The 23,261-nt window shown below is 35.6% G+C and overlaps 1 protein-coding gene across 3 annotated transcripts in view; it reads right to left on the bottom strand.

The window, feature by feature from the left end:
* Positions 1-12,834: 12,834 nt before the first annotated feature.
* Positions 12,835-23,261, bottom strand: part of LOC134529244 (L-threonine ammonia-lyase) — a 416,545-nt gene continuing 406,118 nt past the window's right edge. For all 3 annotated transcript variants that reach the window (XM_063363140.1, XM_063363142.1, XM_063363143.1), the window contains one exon: positions 12,835-14,825. In XM_063363140.1, the coding sequence (XP_063219210.1) occupies positions 14,694-14,825 (132 nt within the window). In that variant the 3' untranslated portion in view covers positions 12,835-14,693. The remainder of the gene's footprint in view (positions 14,826-23,261) is intronic.

Raw genomic sequence — 23,261 nt, 5'->3', positions numbered from 1 at the left:
ATATCAGTGACTCCAACTGTTTATATCTCCAACAGTCTTTAGCTAAAACACGACTACATCACAATTTAAGGCTACTCGTAACCATTGACTAGAGGCATAGCCTCCACCAGAGTGAGCTTAAACACGACACAACAAACTAAGGCTAGTCGTTATCACTGATGAGAGGGAAAGCCTCTACCAGAGTGAGCTTAAACACGGCTACATCACAAACTAAGGCTACTCGTTACCACTGACGAGAGGCATAGCTACAAACGTTATTGGCTCCAACAGTATGTGGCTCCAAAGGACATTGCCTCCAAAATTAATTTCCACCAACAGTTTTTGGATCTGTCTTTGGCTCAAACAGCTTGAAATGCTCTAAGTGCTCCAACTGTCTTTGGCTCCAAAAGTGATCGGCTCATAAATCAATGCTCTAAAGCTTCAATTTCTGCAACAGCTCAAAGTGCTACAAAGCTCCGAGTGCTCCAATGTTCCAATAGCTCCAAGAGCTCCAAATCTCCAATTGCTCCAAGAGCTCTAATGCTCCAGTTGGCTAACAGCTCCAAGTGCTCCAAATGCTCGAATTGCTCCAAGTGCTCCAATTGCTTTAAGTGGTCCAACAGCTCCAAGTGTTCAAATGCTCTAATTGCTCCAATTACTTCAAGTGCTCCAACTGCTCCAACAGACCCACTTGATCCAATTGCTCCATGAGCTCTAATTGCTCTAAGTGCTCCAACTGCTCAAACTACATTTGGCTCCAAACTGATTTCAATTGCATTTTTTGATCGAACGTGACCTGATTGCTGGAATGATTTTAATATTACTCTCCATTTTGTCAGTTAGTGGTGATGGTTTTTACATCTTTAAGTTAGAAGTTGTCTTACGTAAACTCGTCATTAGTAAGAAATCCCGTTTGCTCTTGATTATTCATGGCGAGACTTCTGGTGATATTCTTCAAGTGTTTCTGGTTATTCTTGAGAAAACAATCCCTGCATGTAATTTTTTTCGTTTTGAGATAACAAATTTTATTCAGAGTTTCTTTTACTTAGTGAATTCCTGTAACCGAACCAGCACATACTATATATATTTTATTATTTTGTGGAATTCAAAAAAGAGATTAATTACCAGGCGATTTTTGTGTCTTAAAAAAACTGAAAAACCCTATCATGCAAGACGAACTTTCTTCTCCTTGATGTCTAGCGAAGCTCTCCTTCTTTTGCGATCGAGTGAGAGCATCCCGGATCCCACATAAAAAATAATAATATTTGTCACTATGCAACACGTGGCGCATTCTGTTGTTGAAAATCAGAACTACTTGCGACAAGTTTAATGTGTGATATAAATAACTCTCGCTGATGAAAAATTAAAAATAAAAATAATTTAAGTAATTGTTTTAATTTAAAACTCAGAGTTTGCATCTGCCAATATCACAGAAGATAACATGTATCCTGGTTGGTTGCCTGTAGCTGTATGAAAAAGACATCGCTGTAGATACTGCGGAAAGGAGTTTACTTTAAGAAAAAATGCTAAACATCTTGAGATAAGCGAGCGTTTTTTGGGTTCTTGCCAAAAATAATTTAGTTGCAGTCAGTGACAGAAATCCTTTGGTAGAATATATTTTTTGAATAAACATTGCAAGACCTGTACAACTAAGAGCAGACTAAAGATAATAAGGACAGGTCTACAACACCAAGGAAGTGAAACAAAAGCCAAATATTAGACAACTATAATGATTATAAACCATGTTAAAATGCCTATGACGAAAGTGTCCTTGAGGTTGGTGTTAAAACGGAAGATTCCAGAGATATTAATAATAGGCATTATAAACATGCGTGGAAGATGTCGGCAGCAAAAGAGATTGATTAAGCATCATGGTAAGATCCAAACATTTGTGCACTAAACTATTCGCACATCAATGAAGTAAAGATGTAAAAATCATCACCACTGACTGACAAAATGGAGAGTAATATTAAAGTCATACCAGAAATCAGGTCACGTTCTATCAAAAGATGCAATTTAAATCAGTTAGAGCCAAATGCAGATGGAGCAGTTGGATCACTATGAGCAAATTTGAGCCCTATAAGCAATTGGAGCAGTTGGAGTTGTTGGAGAATTTGAAACTATGGGCGAAATGGGAGCAATTGAAGCATTGAAGCTCTTGGAACAATTGGAGCATTGGAGTTCTTGGAGCAATTGGATCTTTGAAGCTCTTGGTGCAATCGGATCACTGAAGCACCACTGACAGACAAAATGGAGAGTAATATTAAAGTCATACCAGAAATCAGGTCACGTTCTATCAAAAGATGCAATTTAAATCAGTTAGAGCCAAATGCAGATGATGCAGTTGGATCACTATGAGCAAATTTGAGCCCTAGAAGCAATTAGAGCAGTTGAAGTTTTTGGAGAATTTGAAACTATGGGCGAAATGGGAGCAATTGAAGCATTGGAGCTCTTGGAACAATTGGAGCATTGGAGTTCTTGGAGCAATTGGATCCTTGAAGCTCTTGGTGCAATCGGATCACTGAAGCACTACGACTTTTAAACACCTGTAGCTTTGGAGAACTTTGAGCTGTTGGAAAAATTGGAGCATTTGGAGCTTTGTATCACATGGAACTGTTAGAGCACTTGGAGCATTTGGAGCACTTGGAGCATTGGAGTAGTTGGAGCTGTTTGAGCAATTAGAGCATTGGGGGTTTTGGAGCACATGGATCTGTTGGCCAATTGGGGGAATTGGAGCATTGAAGCTCTTGGAGTAATTGTAGCTTTGGAGGTCATGGAGAAATTAGAGCATTGGATCACTTGGTGCTTTGGAATACTTGGAGAAGTTGAAGCAAATGGAGCATTGGAGCAATAACTTTTAGACGCAATGGCTGTTGGAGGCAAAGAAAGTTGGAGCACTTGGAGCATTTGGAGCTGTTGGAGCCAAAGATGGATCTAAATACTGTTGGAGAGAATGACTTTTGGAGTCAATGACTTTTGGAGCCACTGACTGTTGGAGCTAAATACTGTTGGAGCCAAAACATTCTGTAGCCAATGACATTTCAAGCAAAATATGGTTATAGAAAATGACTTATTAATCCAAAAGTCAGTTGGAGTTAAATACTGTTGAGCCAAAGACAGTTGGAACTAAAGACTTAGGAACCCAAAACACTTGGAGGCAATGACATTTGTACTTTTCTTGACGATATCAACCAGGACATTTTAAATCAGCTTACTGATAAAGTATCAACTTACGGGCCTTTAAAATTAACCTATTGGTTGGACTTCATGTATGGTAAACCATATCTGTTCGAGGACCAAGTGATGAAGTGGTCATTCAACACAGTGAATACTACCATTTACAATTCCACCGATGTAAAGCAGTCTGTTAAACACAGTATTGAGAAACTCTGTCGGGAAGAAATGGAATGTGTAGGAAAACGATCTGGCTGGTCATTTGCAGTTGAGGATTAGTCAGTTCAACCCTATGCATAACTAAATGTTTATTGGTTGATAACATTAGCATGTGTTCCTCTAGTGTTGTAAGATTTATGTAATAAATATTTTGTTTCTAATTTTGTTGGTACATTTGTTGAAAGTGTTTATTTTTAATAATTTAAAAAAATAAACTTTTTTGCATCGATCAAATATTGAAGCTTTAACAGTAATCCATATATTCAATCAGTAAATTAATAAGTGATTTTTTCAATTTTACCTGAATTTTTAGGTTAATTATAACGAATTATTTAGATGATAATCGATATGTCACATCGGCTTACTGTAGGCTACTAGTAGAGGAATGTATCCTGCTTTTAAGATATTTTGTCATATTTGTTGAATAAGTATTTTTTTACATAAAATTAAAATTTTTGCATAGATAATGTACCGAAACAAGAACAGGAATTGATCTTATAAATCATAATTTTAATAAGTGATTTTTTTATGAATTTTGTTTTTTTCCCGAATTAATAGCTAAATAATTACAGATTTCCAAGATGGTATAAAAATTTCAAGATGGCGGGCACCTTCGTAATAAGTTATTATTAAACTCTAGTGGGTCAATGTTAAACTAATGGTGACAGTGCTCTCAAACAGACGAAAACAAAATGGCGGCCTCCATCAGACGAAAACAAAATGGTGGCCTCCAGCAGGTGAAAACCAGATGGCGGACATGGTCATACTAGCTGGCGATATATATATATATATATATATATATATATATATATATATATATATATACCTTGGCATTATTTTGGGATGTTAGTCTATTGGTGGCTTCCGTGGAGGAAGTATCTAACATAATTTTTGTTTTATCTTAACCATGATCAAACTGAATACTACATGATGTAAGTGCGTTTTTAAATTAGAATTTTATTAAAATTTTATTATTTAATTATTTGGCATTTCTGAGGACTAAAACTGGAAATATTTTTTAGTACGGGAATTTTTTTGAAATAGGGAAAATTTTCATTTTTTAATTTCTAAAATTTTCTCCAAAAAATTTGAAATTTTGACAGATTTTGAAGTTTTTAGGCAAATTTTAGTTAATTTTTGGCAAATTTTAATGGTTAAAAGTAGTTTATAAATGGGGGTCCGAGCCATGGCTTCGGCTGATGGTGCAGGTGCCGGGGTGCACCATCTAGGATTGTGACGTCATGGCGGCCATTTTGGACCAAAAAATGACTCAAAATTCCTCAAATATCACTCAACATGACTCTAAATTCCTTAACTTTCCAATTTTCGTGGGGGAAAATTCCCATTTTTAAGGAAAATTTCCAGTTTTAGTCCTTAAAAATGCCAACAGCTTCGATATTCCTAAAAAAAAGTCTTAAATTCCTTAACGACTAGCCGCTCTAAGCCGCACTTTCTCAATGAGAATGCCATGACCGCCATTTTGTATTAAGATGTAACTGTTACAATTTACGTTACGGCCGCCATCTTGAAAATCTGTAATTTTAATACTAGAAATTTGGGGAAAAAATTTAAAAACATAAAAATATTTTAATCGAATTTTGATAAAGTTTTATTTAAAAACGCATATGTCCTTGGTTCGACCCCGGTGAGGACAAAAATAAAAATAAAAATTAAGATTGATCCTTCCTTCACGGAAGCCACTGACCGACTGACCTCCCACCCCTAATTCTTAGGTATGTATATCGCCTGCTAGTATGACGTCATGTCCGCCATCTTGTTTTCGTCAGCTGGAGACCACAATCTTGTTTACGTCTGCTAGAATGTGCTACACTATGTTAATTTAATTTTTGTCCAGTAGAGTGCAATATTAATTTATTATTACTAAGGCGCCTGCCATCTTAAATTTTGGGCGCCATCTTGGAAATGTGTATTTATTCAGCTAGAAATTCGGGAAAAATTCCAAAATTCATTCATTTTTGCAATTAATATACTGATTTATTCGATCAGTTCCTGTCCTTGGTACGATCATGGGGTGATGCAAAAAAATTACAAACATAATTTTATTACATAATTTCCATTCTAATACAGATACTCTTACGAAAGTTAACAGTCTAATAACAATTTAGTTCTGCATCGGCATGAAATGACTAATTCTCAGCTCCAATCGGTTTATATTAGACAGAGAATAGCCAGATGCTTTGCTGAAATAGTCTTCCTCTTCTTGACAGAGTTTCTGGAAAACGTGTTTAACAGACTGCTTCAAATCGTCAGAACTGTAAATTACAGCAGCCGATGTCTTGAAAACACACTTCTTCACTTTGTCCTCGAACGGATACGGCTTATCATATTCACAGTCCAGCCACAAGTTATATTTCAAAGGACCGTTTGTTGCTATGTCATCAGTAAGCTAATTGATAATGTTCTGCCTGATATCGTCAATAAAAGTACAAATGTCTTTCCACTCACTAAACGTAGGCCTATTTAGATAATAGTAGTCTTTCAATGTTCCACAAAATGTAGACTGTGCCAAGTAGAACCAATTATCATTCACCTGCAATGCACCGAGTACAGTTTTGGGTTTTGTTTCATGTACATGCCATATAGACCAGTTAAATTGTGTTTTTACCGGGAAAGTTTTGGGGTAGTTTTGATTTTTTTAATTATGTTTTATGGGGTGATGAATCCGAATTTGAGGTTTGCTAACAAAATTTCGTGACGCAACATTTAAAAATATATATAAAAAAGGTAAAAAAACCTCAATTTTTGGCAGTTTATTGCTTATGACTCGAAAACTATCAACTTTTTGTAAATAACCTTTCTATTCAAAATGAAAGTATCTAAAATTTCCTACAATTTGTTTATTCATGGTTTTTTCTCCGACTAACCGTTTGGGCTCAAGCGCTAGTTGACAATTGGTGTAGTTTGACTGTGACCCCAAAAACTCACTTCTTCCACTCCAAGACTCTAATTTATTATTAACAGCTGTAATTTAATGAATTCATTTCAGTTATCTGTACATATCTTACTTTGATCGTATATGTGAAGGTAGATACAGGTCATTTTTCAAAAATTACACAATTTTGAAGTTATTAAATTAAGTCCGAAATTGTACAAATTTGGTTACAAAAAACTTAAATTCCAACGAAAAATCTTGAAACATAATTTATTTTTTTTATTTTATTACAAATGTTTATATATTATATCTACCTTTATATGAGCAAATATTATATGTGCCGTAGTCGTTTAGAGGTTTCTGGCTGAGGTTCTTCGAAGGCGGCGGGTTTTGACATAGATTCTGGTTTTTCTATCGTCAGCGTCGGGGTTTGTACATCTGGAAAATGAAATAGGTGGTGATAAAACAACTTGTGACCATATCTCAAGGAGACATGAATGAATACGAAATAAATTGTGAGATTAGACATACCTTGCACATTGTGTAAGCATCTCTCTTCAGTCTGTTCTCGATCTCTTTCTTCGGTCTCTTTTTCGTCTATGTCAGTGTTGTATTCCGGGGGCTCGACGTTATCGCACAGCCCTTCGCACGATGTGCAGATCGGAGAGCAATGAAGACCTGCCTTCCTGCATCCACAATTGCGTTGGCAGCCTTTTTTACATTTACAATAAATGTGCTTAAGTATCGAGTCTGGTGCAGGGTTGGAAGTGGTTGTAACCGGCATGATACCACCTCTTGTTTTTTTTCCACCCCAACTCGTTCAGATCTCTTTGCTGCTCGTTGAGTGTTTTTTGACTGGATAACCATTGCTGCACCTGAAAGTAAACTCTCAGTGAATGTTGTCGTGCAGCAGATTCGGTGGGGGGTTAGTGAGGCAATGTTGGTTTTATTTTTGTACAGTGAAGATACATATTGCCTGGATCTCAAATCGTCCAGGCTTGTATCATGACCTCTTCCATTTAGAGCGATGAGAAACACGTATCCTGCTTCGGCAATCTCGTCCTGATGTGCATGAGGGTTTTTGAAAGCATCAATGATTGCTTGCAGGTCATTGTTCTTTTGCAGGACTTTGAGAAATTTCAGTTTTCCCTGGTTAAAAGTAGCAGAGGTAGTGTCACAACCACTCATCGCGTGCAGGAACAATATATGGTCTGATAGGTTTTTGTGAGTGGCAAGATGAGGATTGTAGAGCGCTTGCGACGCCTTTCCTTTTCCTGGTTTCAAAAAGAAGACATTTTTTATGTCTGGGCTACACAGGCCAATCAAAATCACCAAAAGGTCTATATGTTCCCCCACCACTGTTACATATTCATTTGACGGGGCCAACTTAAGAGCTGTTGTGATAATTAGGATGTCAGCATCCTCTACAGCTTGCTGTGAATACATTTTTGCATCATGAAATTTTTCCATCAACATTGAAATCAACTGGTTCTTGTTTTCGCAATTTGCAAGAAAACTCTCCTGTGAGACAGTGGGCACCATCGATTCTGTAAATGATATTGCAGCAGATTGTTTTCTTTGTGCTCTTCTCAGTCGTTCTATGCGCTTGGTGCTTTCACAAGTTTCGTCAGGGAAGCCATCGAAAATGACAATGGTATTTGAGTTGTAGTTTGACTTGACATATGATACATAACTGCTGCAAATTTCTGCATATGTCTGGCCATGGTGCCATTTGACCCGGTGTAACAAAAACCCTCCATCGATGACATATTTTGTATTATTCAAATCTGCCTGTTCAATCGGTGCAAAAGCCCAATACAAGCTCGATTTTGTTCCTTTTCTCATCCCATGCTCATCGAAAAGAGAGAGAGGGTAGGGGCTAAGTTCGTAACGCAAATATTCTCGCAGATCTTCATCTGAATGTGGTCATTCGTTGAAAAAGTGTGATTGGATTGATGACTACAGCCCTATCTTGTATCTGAATGGAGCTGTTCATGATCGCAAGAGGCTACAGGGAAAGTTTGGTAAGAGGGGGAAGGGAGTGTATTGCAGTGGAGACATTCCATCTCCCTTCCTGCATTACTAACCGTATTCACAGAAAAGACGAGTAATGGATCCGAATGTAAAGCGTAAAATAAATAAGCAACGAGAGAGAAATAATATAATAAATTATAATAAAATAACATTATAAAATAAGAGCACTTACTAGACGGGGCAGTTATAAAATCTTTTGTGGAGGTCGGGAGAGAATAAATAAAAATAAAAAAGATGTACAAGACGGAATTACACTTGCACAGAATTTAAATACAATAGGATTATAAAAGTGTTTTTTAGTAGTGGAGATGGCATAACAAATTAAATCCGGCTTCATTGTATTTAACTTAACACTAGGGGGGATTCACCTAATGACAGACGTTAATAATAATTTACTGTTTTGGAGTGGAAAAAGTGGGGATTTCTCGGAGACAGCCAATATACGATGTTCAACTAGAGCTTGAGCCCAAACGGTTAGTCGGAGAAAAAACATAAAAAAAAAATTTTTTTAGGAAATTGTAGATACTTTCATTTTGAATAGAAATGTTATTTGGAAAAAGTTGATAGTTTTCGAGGCATAAGCAAAAAACTGCCAACAATTGAGATTTTTTACATTTTTTTAAATTTTTTTTTAATGTTGCGTCACGAAATATTGTTAGCAAACCTCAAATTCGGATTCAGCACCCCAAAATACATAAGCATGGAAGAAATCAAAACTACCCCATAACTTTCCTGCTAGGGGCCCTTTTAAGAACAAATTTACTTGATTAATATAGTATTCGGTTGCTGAACATCTGTTTTTGTTCTTGTACGCTCATGTGTCTCCAACCTAAACCGAGCAGTCAAAAGTCTGCTGATAGTTCAACAGTAGGCACACGTACTTCACATTTACATTTTTTTGCATGCTATCACAAACTGTCAATACGTGTAAACCAAACATGGCACTCATCGCAGCGAAACTTCGTACTAGTAGGATTCTTTCCACATTTGCTCCGCTAATGTCTTCGTTCATGGGAAAATGCGAACGATATTTCACATTAGCTGCAAGGATGCCAAGTTGATGAAGACTAAACTTTCAGACCCGAACCAGATGATGGTGTTGCTGCAGTTGTACCAACTCCCGGTGTACTCTTAAGCAAATCGATTAATCGCTGTTGCAGAGAAACCTTTATTTTCTATCGTAGAGCACGACCTCTGCATGTCTTCATGTGCATTTTCATATTATCTTTTCTGGTAAACTGCTTATAACAGTTCTCACAATCAAACATTTTGCGAGAAGGATTCTTAGCACATTCTCTCTTCTCGTGTCGTCGAGCATTGCTGTTTTTTGAGAAAATATTGTCACAGTGACGGCGTGTTTAAATAAAAACTTTATCAAAATTCGATTAATATATTTTTTATGTTTTTAAATTTTTTTTACATATTTATAGCATACAAATTACACATTTTCAAGATGGCGGCCGTGACGAAAATTGCAACAGTTATATCTTAATACAATATGGCGGTCATTGCATCCTAATTGAGAAGGTGCGACATAGAGTTGCTAGTCATTAAGGAATTTAAGCCTTTTTTAGGAATTTCTAAGCCATTGGCATTTTTAAGGACTTAAACAGGAAATTTTGCCTCAAAACGGGAAATTTTTTCTCGAAAATTGAAAATTTTTTTAGGAATTCCGAGTCATTTTGAAAGATTTTGGAGGAATTTTGTGTCATTGTTGAGTCCAAAATGGCCGCCATGACGTCATAATCCAAGATGGCGCACCCAAGCATCGGCATTACATATTGAAGACAGGGCTCGGAGCCTCATTTATACACTAATGTGAAGGTCTAGGTCAAAGGTAAAGGTCGAGGTCATCCAAGATGACTACAATGACATCGATAATCAATATGGCCGCCGTGACTTCGGAAACAAAAATGGCGGTCGGCACCTCGGCACCTCACCCAGAACCCAGTCCCCGGACATAAATTTACATACTATTATATTATGCAATGAACATTTATGTTATTTCATAATATTTTAGTTTTTCAATGTATGTAGTAGTATACCGATGAAGGTTCTACCACTAGAGCGGAAGTGAGGATTAGATCGTCGGCATTCATATTGGATGACCTTAACCTATGACCCAATGTCTATCATCTTGAATTACCTTGAACTTTTATTTTTACCCCACCCTTCATCCTGAACGACTTGACCTCGGCCCAGTAAACCATCTTGTATGACCTTGACTCCCGCCACAATATTGGATGACCTAGACCTTTTGCCTTGAACGTCGCCGACATACACCATCTTAGATTCTGTCATTTTGAATTTTTGTTGTCATTGCCACCATATTGGATTCCGCCATTTTTTTTGTCTGCAGATGGTTGCTATCTTGATTTCGTTTGCGTAAGACTACCATCTTGCTTTCATCTGCTGGTGTTCGCCATCTTCGATTCAGGTATTTTCTTCCTAGAGTGCGTCAGAAACACTTTATATTCGTGAGCTTATGTCGATATTCCAATTCCTACAAGTGTTTTGAATATAATAGGGACAATGCATGTAACATTTAGTATAATATGTATTAGAAGTGAGGAGATTTAAACCATGACCGGCCGGAACTCTGGCTTCTACTGAGATAAAACTTTCGTAAATCATCGCAATCGCAAGCACCATGAATACTTTTGCCTCAAAAATTCATCTCCAGTGACGTACGAGCTTAACAGAAGATATTATAGAGTGTCACTAAAAATGTTTTGAAACGATCTGTCAAGACATGCAAAGGACTGGGTTTATACTCCTTGGGGATCGTAGAAATTGTTCGATTTATTGTATTTTGTATGTGCTAATAGTAGAGTATAGTTCATTACAATAAATAACTTTTGTCAAAGTTTTTATTTTTTATTTTCGACCTTGTTGATGGTGGGTGTATTTTCCTCTTGAGTAGGCTATGATACTGTGAGACGAGTTTGTTGTACCTATGTATGTTTCGTGGTTTGGAGATTCTTGGTCTGTAAACATTTAATTGACCCAATGGTATGCGTAAAGCTATCCATTATATGCCTTATTTTAATATTGTAATATCATGTTTTAGTCTGACATCTGCCTTATTATAATTCCTTGTTAGTAATGAGAATGATCAGTATTCTCAGTGATGTGGTAGTGAAAAAATAAACGTACATTACAATTTTTATTTGTATAGAATCATCGTTTAACCCAGCACCTCAATTTATTAAATACAAGTATTTAATTAATATTTAACTATTAGATTATTTGTTTACACTCACCAAAGATCCAACCAATTAACACAATCATTCAAACTTTTGATAAAATAATTATTTATAATTTTTGAAATATATTCCCAAATTCCTTTGTTCTAACTTTTCACCGGTAATAACAGATTAACAGTGATATTAACACTGATATAACAGTGGCCGATAATAAAGAATGAAGGTTTAGTGGCCTGATAGATTTATTTTTTGATTGTACTAATTCTTTAGCAATTTTTGGATTGTTTTCCAATATTTGAGGTTGATTTTTGAATATTTTCAAGATGGTAGCCAATATGGCTACAATATATGGTTGTAAAGGTGTAGACTCCAGAGTACCATAGTGGATAACAAGTGAAGCAAGATTGCGATTGACATAAGCACTCTCTAACAGATGGTATGTGCAATATGTGATACAATAAATTGTCCGAAATAACAAGATCGTAGCCTCCTTTACACTTCATACATTAAAAAATTACAAGTCTGCCATAATGTTCTTTTTTTATATAAAACTTAGCCTATTTAATTAAAAGTTCCGTACAAGCAACGACGGTCGTGTGGTTAAAGAAGTTAAGGTTATTGTCATTGTTAATATCTTCATGCTTCTAAAACATTTTGTACTTGCTAAATATTAAATGCAGTGCATCTGAAAATTAAACATCGACATTATGTGCATGAGACAGATACCAAAACCAGACACATAGATGGTAATTTACAAAATATCAAAACAAGATGGTGGAATTTATATGGTATCCAAGTTGGTTACAAAGGTAAATGTTTGGTCACGAACATCCAATATTGTGGACATAGTCATAGTCACACAATATTGTGGATGGGAAAATTCTAAGATTACATGTCAAGGTCATCCAAGATGGTAACCAACCATCTAATCCTCACTTCATGTTAAAATATACTAAAATATTTCTTTTTGGACTACAAAACAGTATTATTATTATTTTTAAATAAAGTAAAATGTAAACGATTAAGCTAACTGAATTAAATAGGTTTCCCAGGTATGACCAGTTTGAAAATCAATTTGAAGTTTTCTGTCCAACTTTTTTTGATGGAAGAGTTTTAAAACATCTTTTATTCAAACATTACACCACAAACTCTCTTGTTTATTATAGTTGTATATTAAATTTCACATTTTGACAGAGAATTCACAGGATCAATACGTGACAAAATCATTTATCATATAACCTTCAAACTGAATTATACCTGATGGATTTTAATGAGATATTTATGCGTATTCATATAAGACCAGTTCTAAATATTTCTACAAAAACAATATTTCAAAAAAAAGAAATAAAATCATTTATTCTACAGCCATACAAATGTCATAGCAATATATTTCCCCTTTAACATTCCACTAGAAAAATGTTAAGATAAATGAAAGTAATATTTATGATGATAACAATGATCGACGAGTTCAGCTTTGCCGAAAAGATGCGGCAAGCCAATGTGAGGCCATCATTTTGGGGTTCAGGCCATAGACTAATGATGGATACAGACCGAATCTTGAATTATAAGCAAGGGGCCAACATTGGTTTATGTTAGCAACACTGGTTTGATGCACACGATTTCACATCCGCTTGTTTAAGCTGGGTTCACAATTAAGAAACATATGCGAGTGTATATCAGACCATTCACTTGACCTGTGCACACTACCTATGCAAAACTGGTTCACAATTGAATTCTTATTTGATAACTTTAGCAAATGAACTTTCGCGATGAAAAAAACCTCCGTTGGTAGGTTAGGAAATAAATATTTTAAGCATCAATTTTCCGCGACAGCTTTCCAGCAAACTGTAAACACTATTTTCCAAATCATAACATTTTTTTAGGTTATGATAAGTTAAACAAAAATTTTAATAAACACCATTAAAGAAACCTTAATACTATTTTAAATATTATTTTTAAATATTTATCACGATTTACTTATCTAAATAATTATGGTGATAATATGCAAAGGAAGAATTACCTGAACAAAGTTATGACTTGATAATTTCCAACCACCCTAAGATAAATAAATATAAATACAGTAGTTCTAAACTCCCGTCAAAATGATACACTAGTTGTTGCACCATGCGTCTGTGACAGAAATAAAAAAAATATATTCATTTCTCTCCTATGCGCACGACCTCTTTACCTTGCATACGGCCGTTCTGTGTATAGTTGTGAATCAGAAGGTTAAGAAAACATGGCGTTCAAAACTTGTGTATGTGACCTACTGATACTGTTACTTTTTTCAATTGTGAATCCAGCCCTACACGTGACACTTAAAAAGACACACTTGTTTTTTCAAATCGTTAAATTAAAATAGTACTTTGACGCAGAATATATTTAAATGGGATATCAATGAAATTTGAAACATTTATTGAATTGAAACTAGAACATAAAAGGTGCCGCACGCCTGCCAGCTGCGTTTGACTTGATGAATAAACCGTTAAGATCGGGGGCAACTTTTTTTATTTACTGTGCAGCTTCCACACTATAAAAATTTTTCACCTTCAATTTACGAATAACGCTGGTACAAATTATCGAGGGATTTTCGTAAATTTACAGACACTAAGTTCACCAGCAAAAGCACTCTTATTTTTCCCTTGTTTGGATCGAAACATACACTTGGAAAGTTTAAATAAGGCGTAGTTTCTGCGAAAGTTTATTTATTTGAAATTACGAACAACCCTTTGTTTTTTCCAGTTAAATTCTTCTTTCAAAGTTTGTAAATTTAGTGTAATTTCTAAGAGTTCACGCGTGGGTTAACTAGGAGCATGTAGTTTTCACGATATAACCTGATCGCTCATTAGATTACTAGATTAGAAGTGCTAGCGATTTTCCTTGTAATTGGCGGCCGTTTGCAAGAGAAACTATTGCCCTATTTGGCCGGGCCATTCAGGAGGCGTTTGCTTTTAATCCATTAAAATTATTTGTAAATCGTTAATTTATATAGACACCTACTTATATTAATATAAAAATATTAAACGTGCAATTTTAACACTTAATTACAAAGTTTTAACATATAGTCTGGAATTCGTTTCGCGAAAAATACATGTCCCTAGTTACAACTCCTTCGTGAGAGCTTGGTGTGGGCGGGTCAGAGCGGACAAGCGTTCCAGCAGCAGCAGCAGCAGCAGCAGCAGCGGGCTTCACACGTCGTCGACGGCCTCCTCGTCCGGGGAAGGGATCTTGCCGAACGACACCGAGCTGTAGTGCGCGTTCAGCTTCTGCTTGAGCTCGGCCGCATGGATCATGTCCCTGGTCTCGCACACCACCTTCACCTGCGAAGCCCAACCCCGACACCGTGAAGCCTACACATGTGCACACACAGGAAGCAACAGCCCCGCTAGGGAGTGGCACACCGCGTAACCTGGGCCGTAAATTATATATTTCCTTAGCACAATTTTAACCTTTTTATTTATTCAAGAGGCTCATCAATAATTTTCTTGAATTTAATTATTCCATGGAGTCCTTATAATATAAACTCAAACCAGTTGATCAGACCGCTGTGGTCAGACGCATCACGCCAACCCACGCCGTGTTATCACGCACAACTTCAAGCGCCCTGTACTGGCGCTGCATCTTTCTTTACATACGGGCTCCCAGACAGCACTGCGCTGTGCATCGGGCTTGTGTAAGCACTGTTCCCAGCTACTCGGATTTTCCCCCTGCCACCACCTAATCTTTTCTCGCCATGACGTCGGCATGATTCCCTTCTCCTCTCTCCGGGCTTCAGTGTCACCCGCCATTTTGTCGCCAACAACCCCCTCCCCCGTCCAAAACAAAGGTCTTAAGGCCTCGAGGCTCCCATTGGTGGAGTCCCCTATGCTATCTAGTGGCAAGGGCTAGGAACTAAGGCCCCCCCTCCTACTTGTGCCCTTCTGGACAAGTTTAACTACGCATTGTTCCAGTACGAGGCAGGCAATGGTTCTCGGGCCGATGTCCACTATACTTCGTCTGTGTACGAGATGATCTAAGTTTTGCTTCAACGGTAAATTACCTCGGGATGTAGTTCCCAGACATATAGGAGATTAGTCCCAAACCTTACTATTTTTAACCATGTAGTGTAGTGCAACTCTCTTTCGTTTCCCTGGATTAACTTTTCACCAAAATTGGCATTTATGCCGTCGTCATGGTGTTATATCCCAATACTTCCAACTATATATAATTATGTCATTTTTATACAATTGCAGAAAATATTTACTGGTTATAATCCACAAATAAAACTATAAATTATGTGTAACACCTCAGAGGTGGAAGTAATGAAACAAAGTAAAATTTACAGCTACAGACTGTTTATCAATTCAGCAACTTGTGGGTACTAAAACTAAAATTAGAAAAGAACTAGTAGTAAATAACAACCAGGTATCACATGGTTTGTCTGTTACTTTTTAGTAATTTAGTTTTTGAAACATTTATTACTTTGTAGGATCACAATCATGTTGTTGTTAGGTAAATTGTTTAAGATAATTCCATTTAAAAATAACGTATTTTAGTACTTACTAACTGTAAAATCTGGCCCGTTACAGTAAATATTATATTTTAAAATGCACTTAACAAATTGCTTAATGTCCTTAGAATATAAATTTTATAAGTAAGAGAGTTCGAGGTTGAATTTGAAATGTTCTTTAAAATTATACAGAAATCACATTCATCTGTGACTTAGCTGCTGCGCGCCAGCCAATGCGAGGCCTCAAGGCAGTGCACAGGCAACAGCGGCCAGTAGCGAAGCGAGTCAGCGAAGGAGACACGGGAAAGGCAGCCCAGAAGGAAAGAAAGCTGAATCGAAAAGGTGCTGACATCGCCCATACCGGGAAAACTCCACTGCCAAAAACCAAACCGAGCAGTGGTAGAAAACAAGGAAATTAACGAATAAACAGGAGCGGCAAAATTAGTCAAACAAGCTAGAACTTTAGAGTTTAGCATCGAGAGTAAATTTCCACTTACCGCTGTGGGGAAAATCCAGAAGCTACATCCCTGGTAGGCCAAGAAAGTACTGTATCGTAAGCAACAAGGGGAAAGACACAACCACAGAAAATTACTCTAAAACACTACATTTATATATAAAAATATAATAAAAAGGGACTACATTCCTTGTTCTCTTCAGAGAAACTTCCGACGCAAAAAAAGCTAAAAAAAAAAAAAAAAGGGGGAACCAACATTCCGTGAGGTTACCTAGAGACTCCGGGATGGAGGTGGTGAGTCGCGTAGTTAAATGCGGCCTGTCTCAGAGCCAGGACAAAATGGCAGGCAAGACTAGGGCGCGGGGAGAGGAGAGGTCAAATGAGGGGAAAATATTTTTTAACGTTTCAAACTGCAGTGTTGAGTGCGAATGTAGCTTTGACTTCTGTGCTGTGCGTATGCAACTGTGCTATTTATATGCTGTTTGCGTGCTATCGTGAATGTGGTCTAGGCTTAAATGCCTGGCCACAACCAACATAGTATTAATATTTATAGCTTTAAGCACTTACCAACACAAAACTAGCACAGCAGCCTGACTATAACGAACATAAACGTAACCCCATTCCTTTTATTATGGTTTTTTTGCCTTGACAAATTAATGTTACTGCTGTTGGCAGTTTTTGGTCATGTGGGAAAAACATTAATAACCGAATCAAATTCATAATAGCACAGAAATCGTGCAATTAAATGCATAAATATATTTTTTTAATTTTCATTCAGAAATTTGAAAGTAATGTTTACAGCTAAACCCATTTTGCAAACATAATAAATAAAAGAAAATAATATTTGGCATTAACTAGTCAACAAACTACCATCTTATTTACTAAATAAATATTTAAATAACGACGTAATAGAATGATTAGAGCCTCTGATTGGCCGAAAACATACCAAAATTATAGTAATAACATTCATAGTATTAAGCAAGAGTTAATATAGAGCTACTCTACTGATTCCGGGATTGTGTGTTCATCGCAATGTACAATTGTAGCTGGTCAGATTATATCACATGAAGTTTAACTGTTGCGCTCGTGAAAAGGTTATGATGGTTTTGGTCGGTCCTTAAGTCCTGCCTTAATGAAAGAGCGATAAGGAAGGCATCGGCATACGCATCAAAAGCCAAATCACTATAAGTATGAGGATTTCACAAAATCATTACGTAGAAAATTAAACTTGAAGCACATACTAGGTGTACCTCAAATACACGCCAAAATGATAAATTCACACGCATAACATATAAAAATAGATGAAATGTTAATGAACATATATCCATGAATGCTTCTGTTTATCGCTAGAGCTGTCACCGTGTGGAATGAGATATACTGGAACCCTGTGATACGTAAGTTCACATCGAAAATATTGTGCATGGTAGCCAACACACCATACCTAAGGTTAGTTATCTATCTTGCCACATAACAGGGATTCAATGAAACTCATTGTATACGAAAATACTCCAGCGATAAACAGAAACATTCGCTGACGTATTTTCACTGAAATTTTTACTTCCTCCACGTGTCCCACAAATGTACCCAAAGTTTTGATGTGTATATTAGATACAAATGTGTACATTTGCCCTACTTAAATGACTGTACTAAAATTATTTTGACATACCCTTGCTAGAGCTGAGACAGTACAGGACAACAAGAAGAAGAAGGTTAAAGTTATGGTCCAATGAGATCACTACAATAGCTTTCGTAGGCATAGAATGGCTGAATGTAGTTATTATACTGGTCTAAAAGAAACCACAAAACTATCGTGCCTCTATGGAAATCCATGATAAGTCATGCAATCGTTTCAAAATTTATTTCACATTCCAAGCGATAAACTTTGTTCTACATACCTATTTAAAACTCTCTAATTTGAATTTTTTCATCTAAATATATCTTCGAAAATATGGATTTTAGCCAATTAACAAACTTACACAACTAGTAGGAATACGTTCGTTCTGGGACTGGCTTCATAATAGGGAGAGGGAGCAGGTCAATGACTGGCTGCAATCTTTTATTTTTAGTGTCTTCTTTTTCCTATATTCCCTTCAAAATTCCTCAAAATAACACTTTTTTTTTTTTTTTAGGAAAAATTTCCCGTTTTGAGAGAATGTTATGAGTTTTATTTCACAAAAATTTCAGTGGCTTGAAATATACACAAATTGGTTTAAATTACACAAAATAATTACAGTTAAACACGCTGGGTCATTGACCTGGTTAGTTTCGAGCTCAGGACGTAGAGTCTATGGCATGTGTAATCTATTTCTCTAACTAAAAGTACAATTTTTTTCAGTATATTTAATTTTTGAAATTAATATTTTATTACATTGACCTTAGCGTGTTATAACTATGTACCACGAAGCAAGAAATAAAATTATAATATATTAAATTTATATATTATTGGATTTTTTAATTATTTTAGTTAATGGTAAAAACATAATCAAGTAAAGTGTCATGTTACAGTCGAGGTCAGGGTTGAAATTCCATGTTGAGATCCTGACCCAGTGACTTGTATTTTGATTTCTTTGGGAATTTAACAGACTTTTAAAGTTACCGAGATTTTTGTGAAAAAAACACTAGAAATTTTCCTTCGCGAAAAGGAAATTCAGTACTACTAGTATAGGAATAGCGGTCCTGCGCCAGGCTTTAAGTCTGTGGAGCCGATGAGCCGTCCGCCATTTTGGATTGAGACGTCACGGTGGCCATATTGGATGGCCGTGACCTTTACCTTTAACCTTGACCTTGACCTTTAACCTTCAAATTTTTACCAAAATGTATTCACAATTTGCTTAAATTTGCCAAAATTCCTCTAAATTCTCCAAAATTTCCAATTTTGGGAAATAAATTCCACCAAAAAAATCTCAAAAATTTTGAAAAATTAAAAATTACTCTTTTCGAGGGAAAAATTCCCGTTTCGAGAGAAAATTAAACGTTTTTAGTCCTTAAAAATCCCAGCGGCTAGAAATGTCCATATTGAGGCATAAGCATACATGTGGCCAGTGGACAGTTCCCCGACCTCGTCATAACCCCGACCGTTTCCCCTGCACTGCTTTGACCTCCCTCCACGAGACATCCTGCCAGCCCTTGGTCCGCCCCGCAGAAGGGGTGGGACCCCCCCCCCCCCCCGCACCCACATCCAAGAGACATCCTGTCAGCCCTTTGTCTGCCCAGCTTATGGGGTGGGACCCCCCGCGCGGCGGCAAAGACTCGTAAAATGGCGGGTAGCGAAATGTTTAAGCCAATAGAAAAACTTAAGGAAACTTTTATGTTTTCTTAACTGTAAATAATAGAAATAATGCTCATTTTCTTAATAAACGTATCCGGGAACCGCAAGGCAGATGGCGGTAGCAGGAACGTTTGCTTGCCTTGATCGTTCCCGCAAGACCTTTTTTTTTTCCAGCAGAGGAGCCGAACCAACAGAAATATCCGGCGCTTAGAAATTGCATGGACGTATACTGCTTGATCGTGCCTACGAGACTTCATTTTGTGCAACAATTTACGTTTGATATATTTTAAAATTAAAATATCAATCAACCACACTAGCAGTTTATATATATATATACACACACATACATACACACACACACACACATTATATATATATAACGGTTGTGTATGTAAAAAAGGCTAAGGGCCAATTGAACCACAGTCGTTAAACAATGTTTTATTAACGACTGTTAAATGTTACCTCTCCGTTTTAAACAACGATTAATCTTTTTCATTTCACCACACTTTTCTTGTGTATAACTTTCCTCAGTAAGATAAAATGGTTTATCGTTATTAAGGTTCGTTAGAAACTCAATTACAAGGTACTGGCCATTCTTTTTTGTTTGTATTGAGTTCATAAAAATCTTTAATTTGCAAATAAAATGTTATAGTTGAGAACAAAACTAGATTATTTTAATTTTGTAAACTTACGTTTTATTATGTGCAATTATTTATGTTCATAATAACTTAAGTTTGACAATATCATTGGAGCTGAGATTAGTGACGACTCAGCTGACTATTGTTTGTTACAATAATATCCACTGGAAAAGTTCGGCATGGACAGTAAATTTAAGCATAACTTATTTCGTCTAAAAATTACATGAACAAGACTTCAAAATGTTATAACAACTGGAAGTAAATAAATTTGTAACATTCGAGGTGTCAAGCGTGACCTAAATTTTCCTTACAATATCTGGATGACCAAGCTTCGCTCAGAAGAATCTTATTAAATGAATAGCTAATAACTTGCGTCTTCGCTCTAGCAATTATAAGAGGGTTGCTAAAATCTTACAATTTAAAATAGTGTATTATGATTAATTCCCAATATTTGGACTAAATAAACAGACACAATAAATTGTAAGGTGCATAAAAATATATTTTGTAAAATACCTAACCATTTTCGAAGTAGTTATGGGTATGCTATTTTTAATTTTTAGTAAAGATTAGGTATCGGATTTGAGAACATATTTTTTAGACTGATCGAGGATATAGTTTACCTTGATGAAATTACACTTCCTGCCATTTCATGAGGTAGTTAATTAAAAAATATATTTATTAAACTTACATCTATACTATTTCAATTACGATTACGAATCTTTTTCAATGTCACATTCATTTTATATGGTTGGACCTAAGCTTAGAATAATCAAAGGATATGACATTTAGACAAATACATCCCGTTTTTAAGAATATTTGATGCAATCGCATCTTTCTTTTAAATGTATACATGTATAAAGTTTATTATAGAACTTATTAGTTGAATCTTAGTTTTTTTGTTATTAACTAAGCAGTAGGCCTATATCAAAATGTTTACCAATCTCTTCTTTCCCACTAGGATAGGTACTGATGTAAATATTAAGAATTAAGTAAATATAGCAATATTGGTTAACCAGAAAAAAAACCAAACCCAGCTTATTTATTAGATTAAATAAATTTATTACTTTTTAAAAATAATATTAACCTCTGTTAAGACTGACAAGTGATAATTCGGAGAATGTTGAATAACTTAGGTAGCGTAGGTATGGTCATTTATCATTTCCTTAGGCACAAATTTGTGGGATTTGTTCATAGTATATTTTTTTAATATTAAAACGGTAATTGAAATATTTAACCTCTTAAAAAGTTAACTTCTGTAATTTGTAGAAAAGAGTTGATAGTTTTTGCATGCTTGTAAATCCTACCACATAACTTACATTCCGCTTCATTAGCTTTAGGGATACGACTTTTATAAAAAAAAACAAATTCAAATGGTTTTTCACCCCTTTTGTGGTAGAATGTGGAAAAATGATAAACGTTAAAACCGATATAAAATCATAATAACTCATTTGAAAGTTATTCTTTCTCAGTTTTTAACATCTTAATTTGCTTGAATATATGATTTAGTAGACTACTATTAAAACGAACGTGCCCCGTTTCACGCACTGCCTTTGAGGTCGAATATCTAAAAATGTTTAAAGTATTCCAGATCATAATTTAATAAAGTAATTCATGTGAAGTTGCTTACAGCCAGCTGTATTTGCTAAGGAGATATGAATTTTTCTATATAATAAACATAACTTACTCCCTATTCGCACCAGTAAAAATGAAGGCAAAAAAAAACTAAAGAAAAAATCATATGCTTAGTGCTTACCTTTATGTGCTTTTTGTTGATTCTTAATTTCTAATTCTTTTATTTATTAATTTCGAAAGTATTAATTTTTGTCTTTACATGAAACGTCGCCCCTTCCACGTAAGGACGGAATCATACAAATAAGTAAAATAACAATTTTTAATTTATTATCTTACCATTTTATTTACATCTTACTTAGTTACCGAAATTTGATGTTTAAAAACATACAACCTCATTTTCCACGTCATTACAAGATGTATTTTAATAAACGACAAAAAGTAATACGTAAATTCAGATGCAAATTTTTTAGTATCTTACTTCTATTACTTATTCATTTGGAAGCTTTTGTTTTTTATTTAAAAACAACCCTATCCTTTTATCAAACCTAGGGTTTGAATTGCGCAAAATGGTAATGTTGAGTTTGGTGGTTTTTGTATGATTATTATTCGTTCCCAATTTTTTTATTGTGCTTGATTAAGTTTTAAGTTAAAATCATTTTATCCAGCAGATAGACATTCCACTTCTAATGCCAGAACAGACTGGTCAGCCAGTATGATTTCATGGCAGCCATCTTGAATCTACCAACTTGTTATCGTCTGCAAGAGGTTGCAGCCACCATATAAATTAAAATTTTACCCATATCATTGCTTGAATAAACTTTCATCACAAGTAAAACCATTTCAGCGATGGTACGAGTTCAGCTATGTTTGGGCGTGTGCGCTATCGGAATTATTTATAAATGACTCAAAATTCCAAACAATTTCCATATTTCGAGGGAAAAATTTCCGTTTCAAGAGAAAATTTCATGTTTATTAATAAATAAAAAAAATAAAAATTCTAAAATCTAAAAAGAAAAAAGGTTTTTCTATTTGAAAGAACCTTATGTCCTAAAAATGGCTTAAAACTCCTGAAGCAAGCCACTCTGAGCTGCCTCGACATGGACTGTAAGATTGAAATTCTTTAATTTTGACCAAAAATTTAGGGGAAAGACCAAAAATCATCAAAAAATTCGCTTGTTATTTTACTGATTAATTCGAGTGATTCCTGCACTATTCGATCCTTGCCTTATTCGCAAATGGTAATATCAGGGGAAAAAAGATGTAATAAATTACAAAAAAAAAAAAAATCCTAAGATATATATTCATCATACACCAACCACCAGTAATGCGCAGATA

This window comes from Bacillus rossius, chromosome 2 (assembly GCF_032445375.1).
Source record: "Bacillus rossius redtenbacheri isolate Brsri chromosome 2, Brsri_v3, whole genome shotgun sequence".
NCBI classification, from domain to species: Eukaryota; Metazoa; Arthropoda; class Insecta; order Phasmatodea; family Bacillidae; genus Bacillus; species Bacillus rossius.
This window is presented reverse-complemented; position numbering and strand designations above follow the sequence as displayed.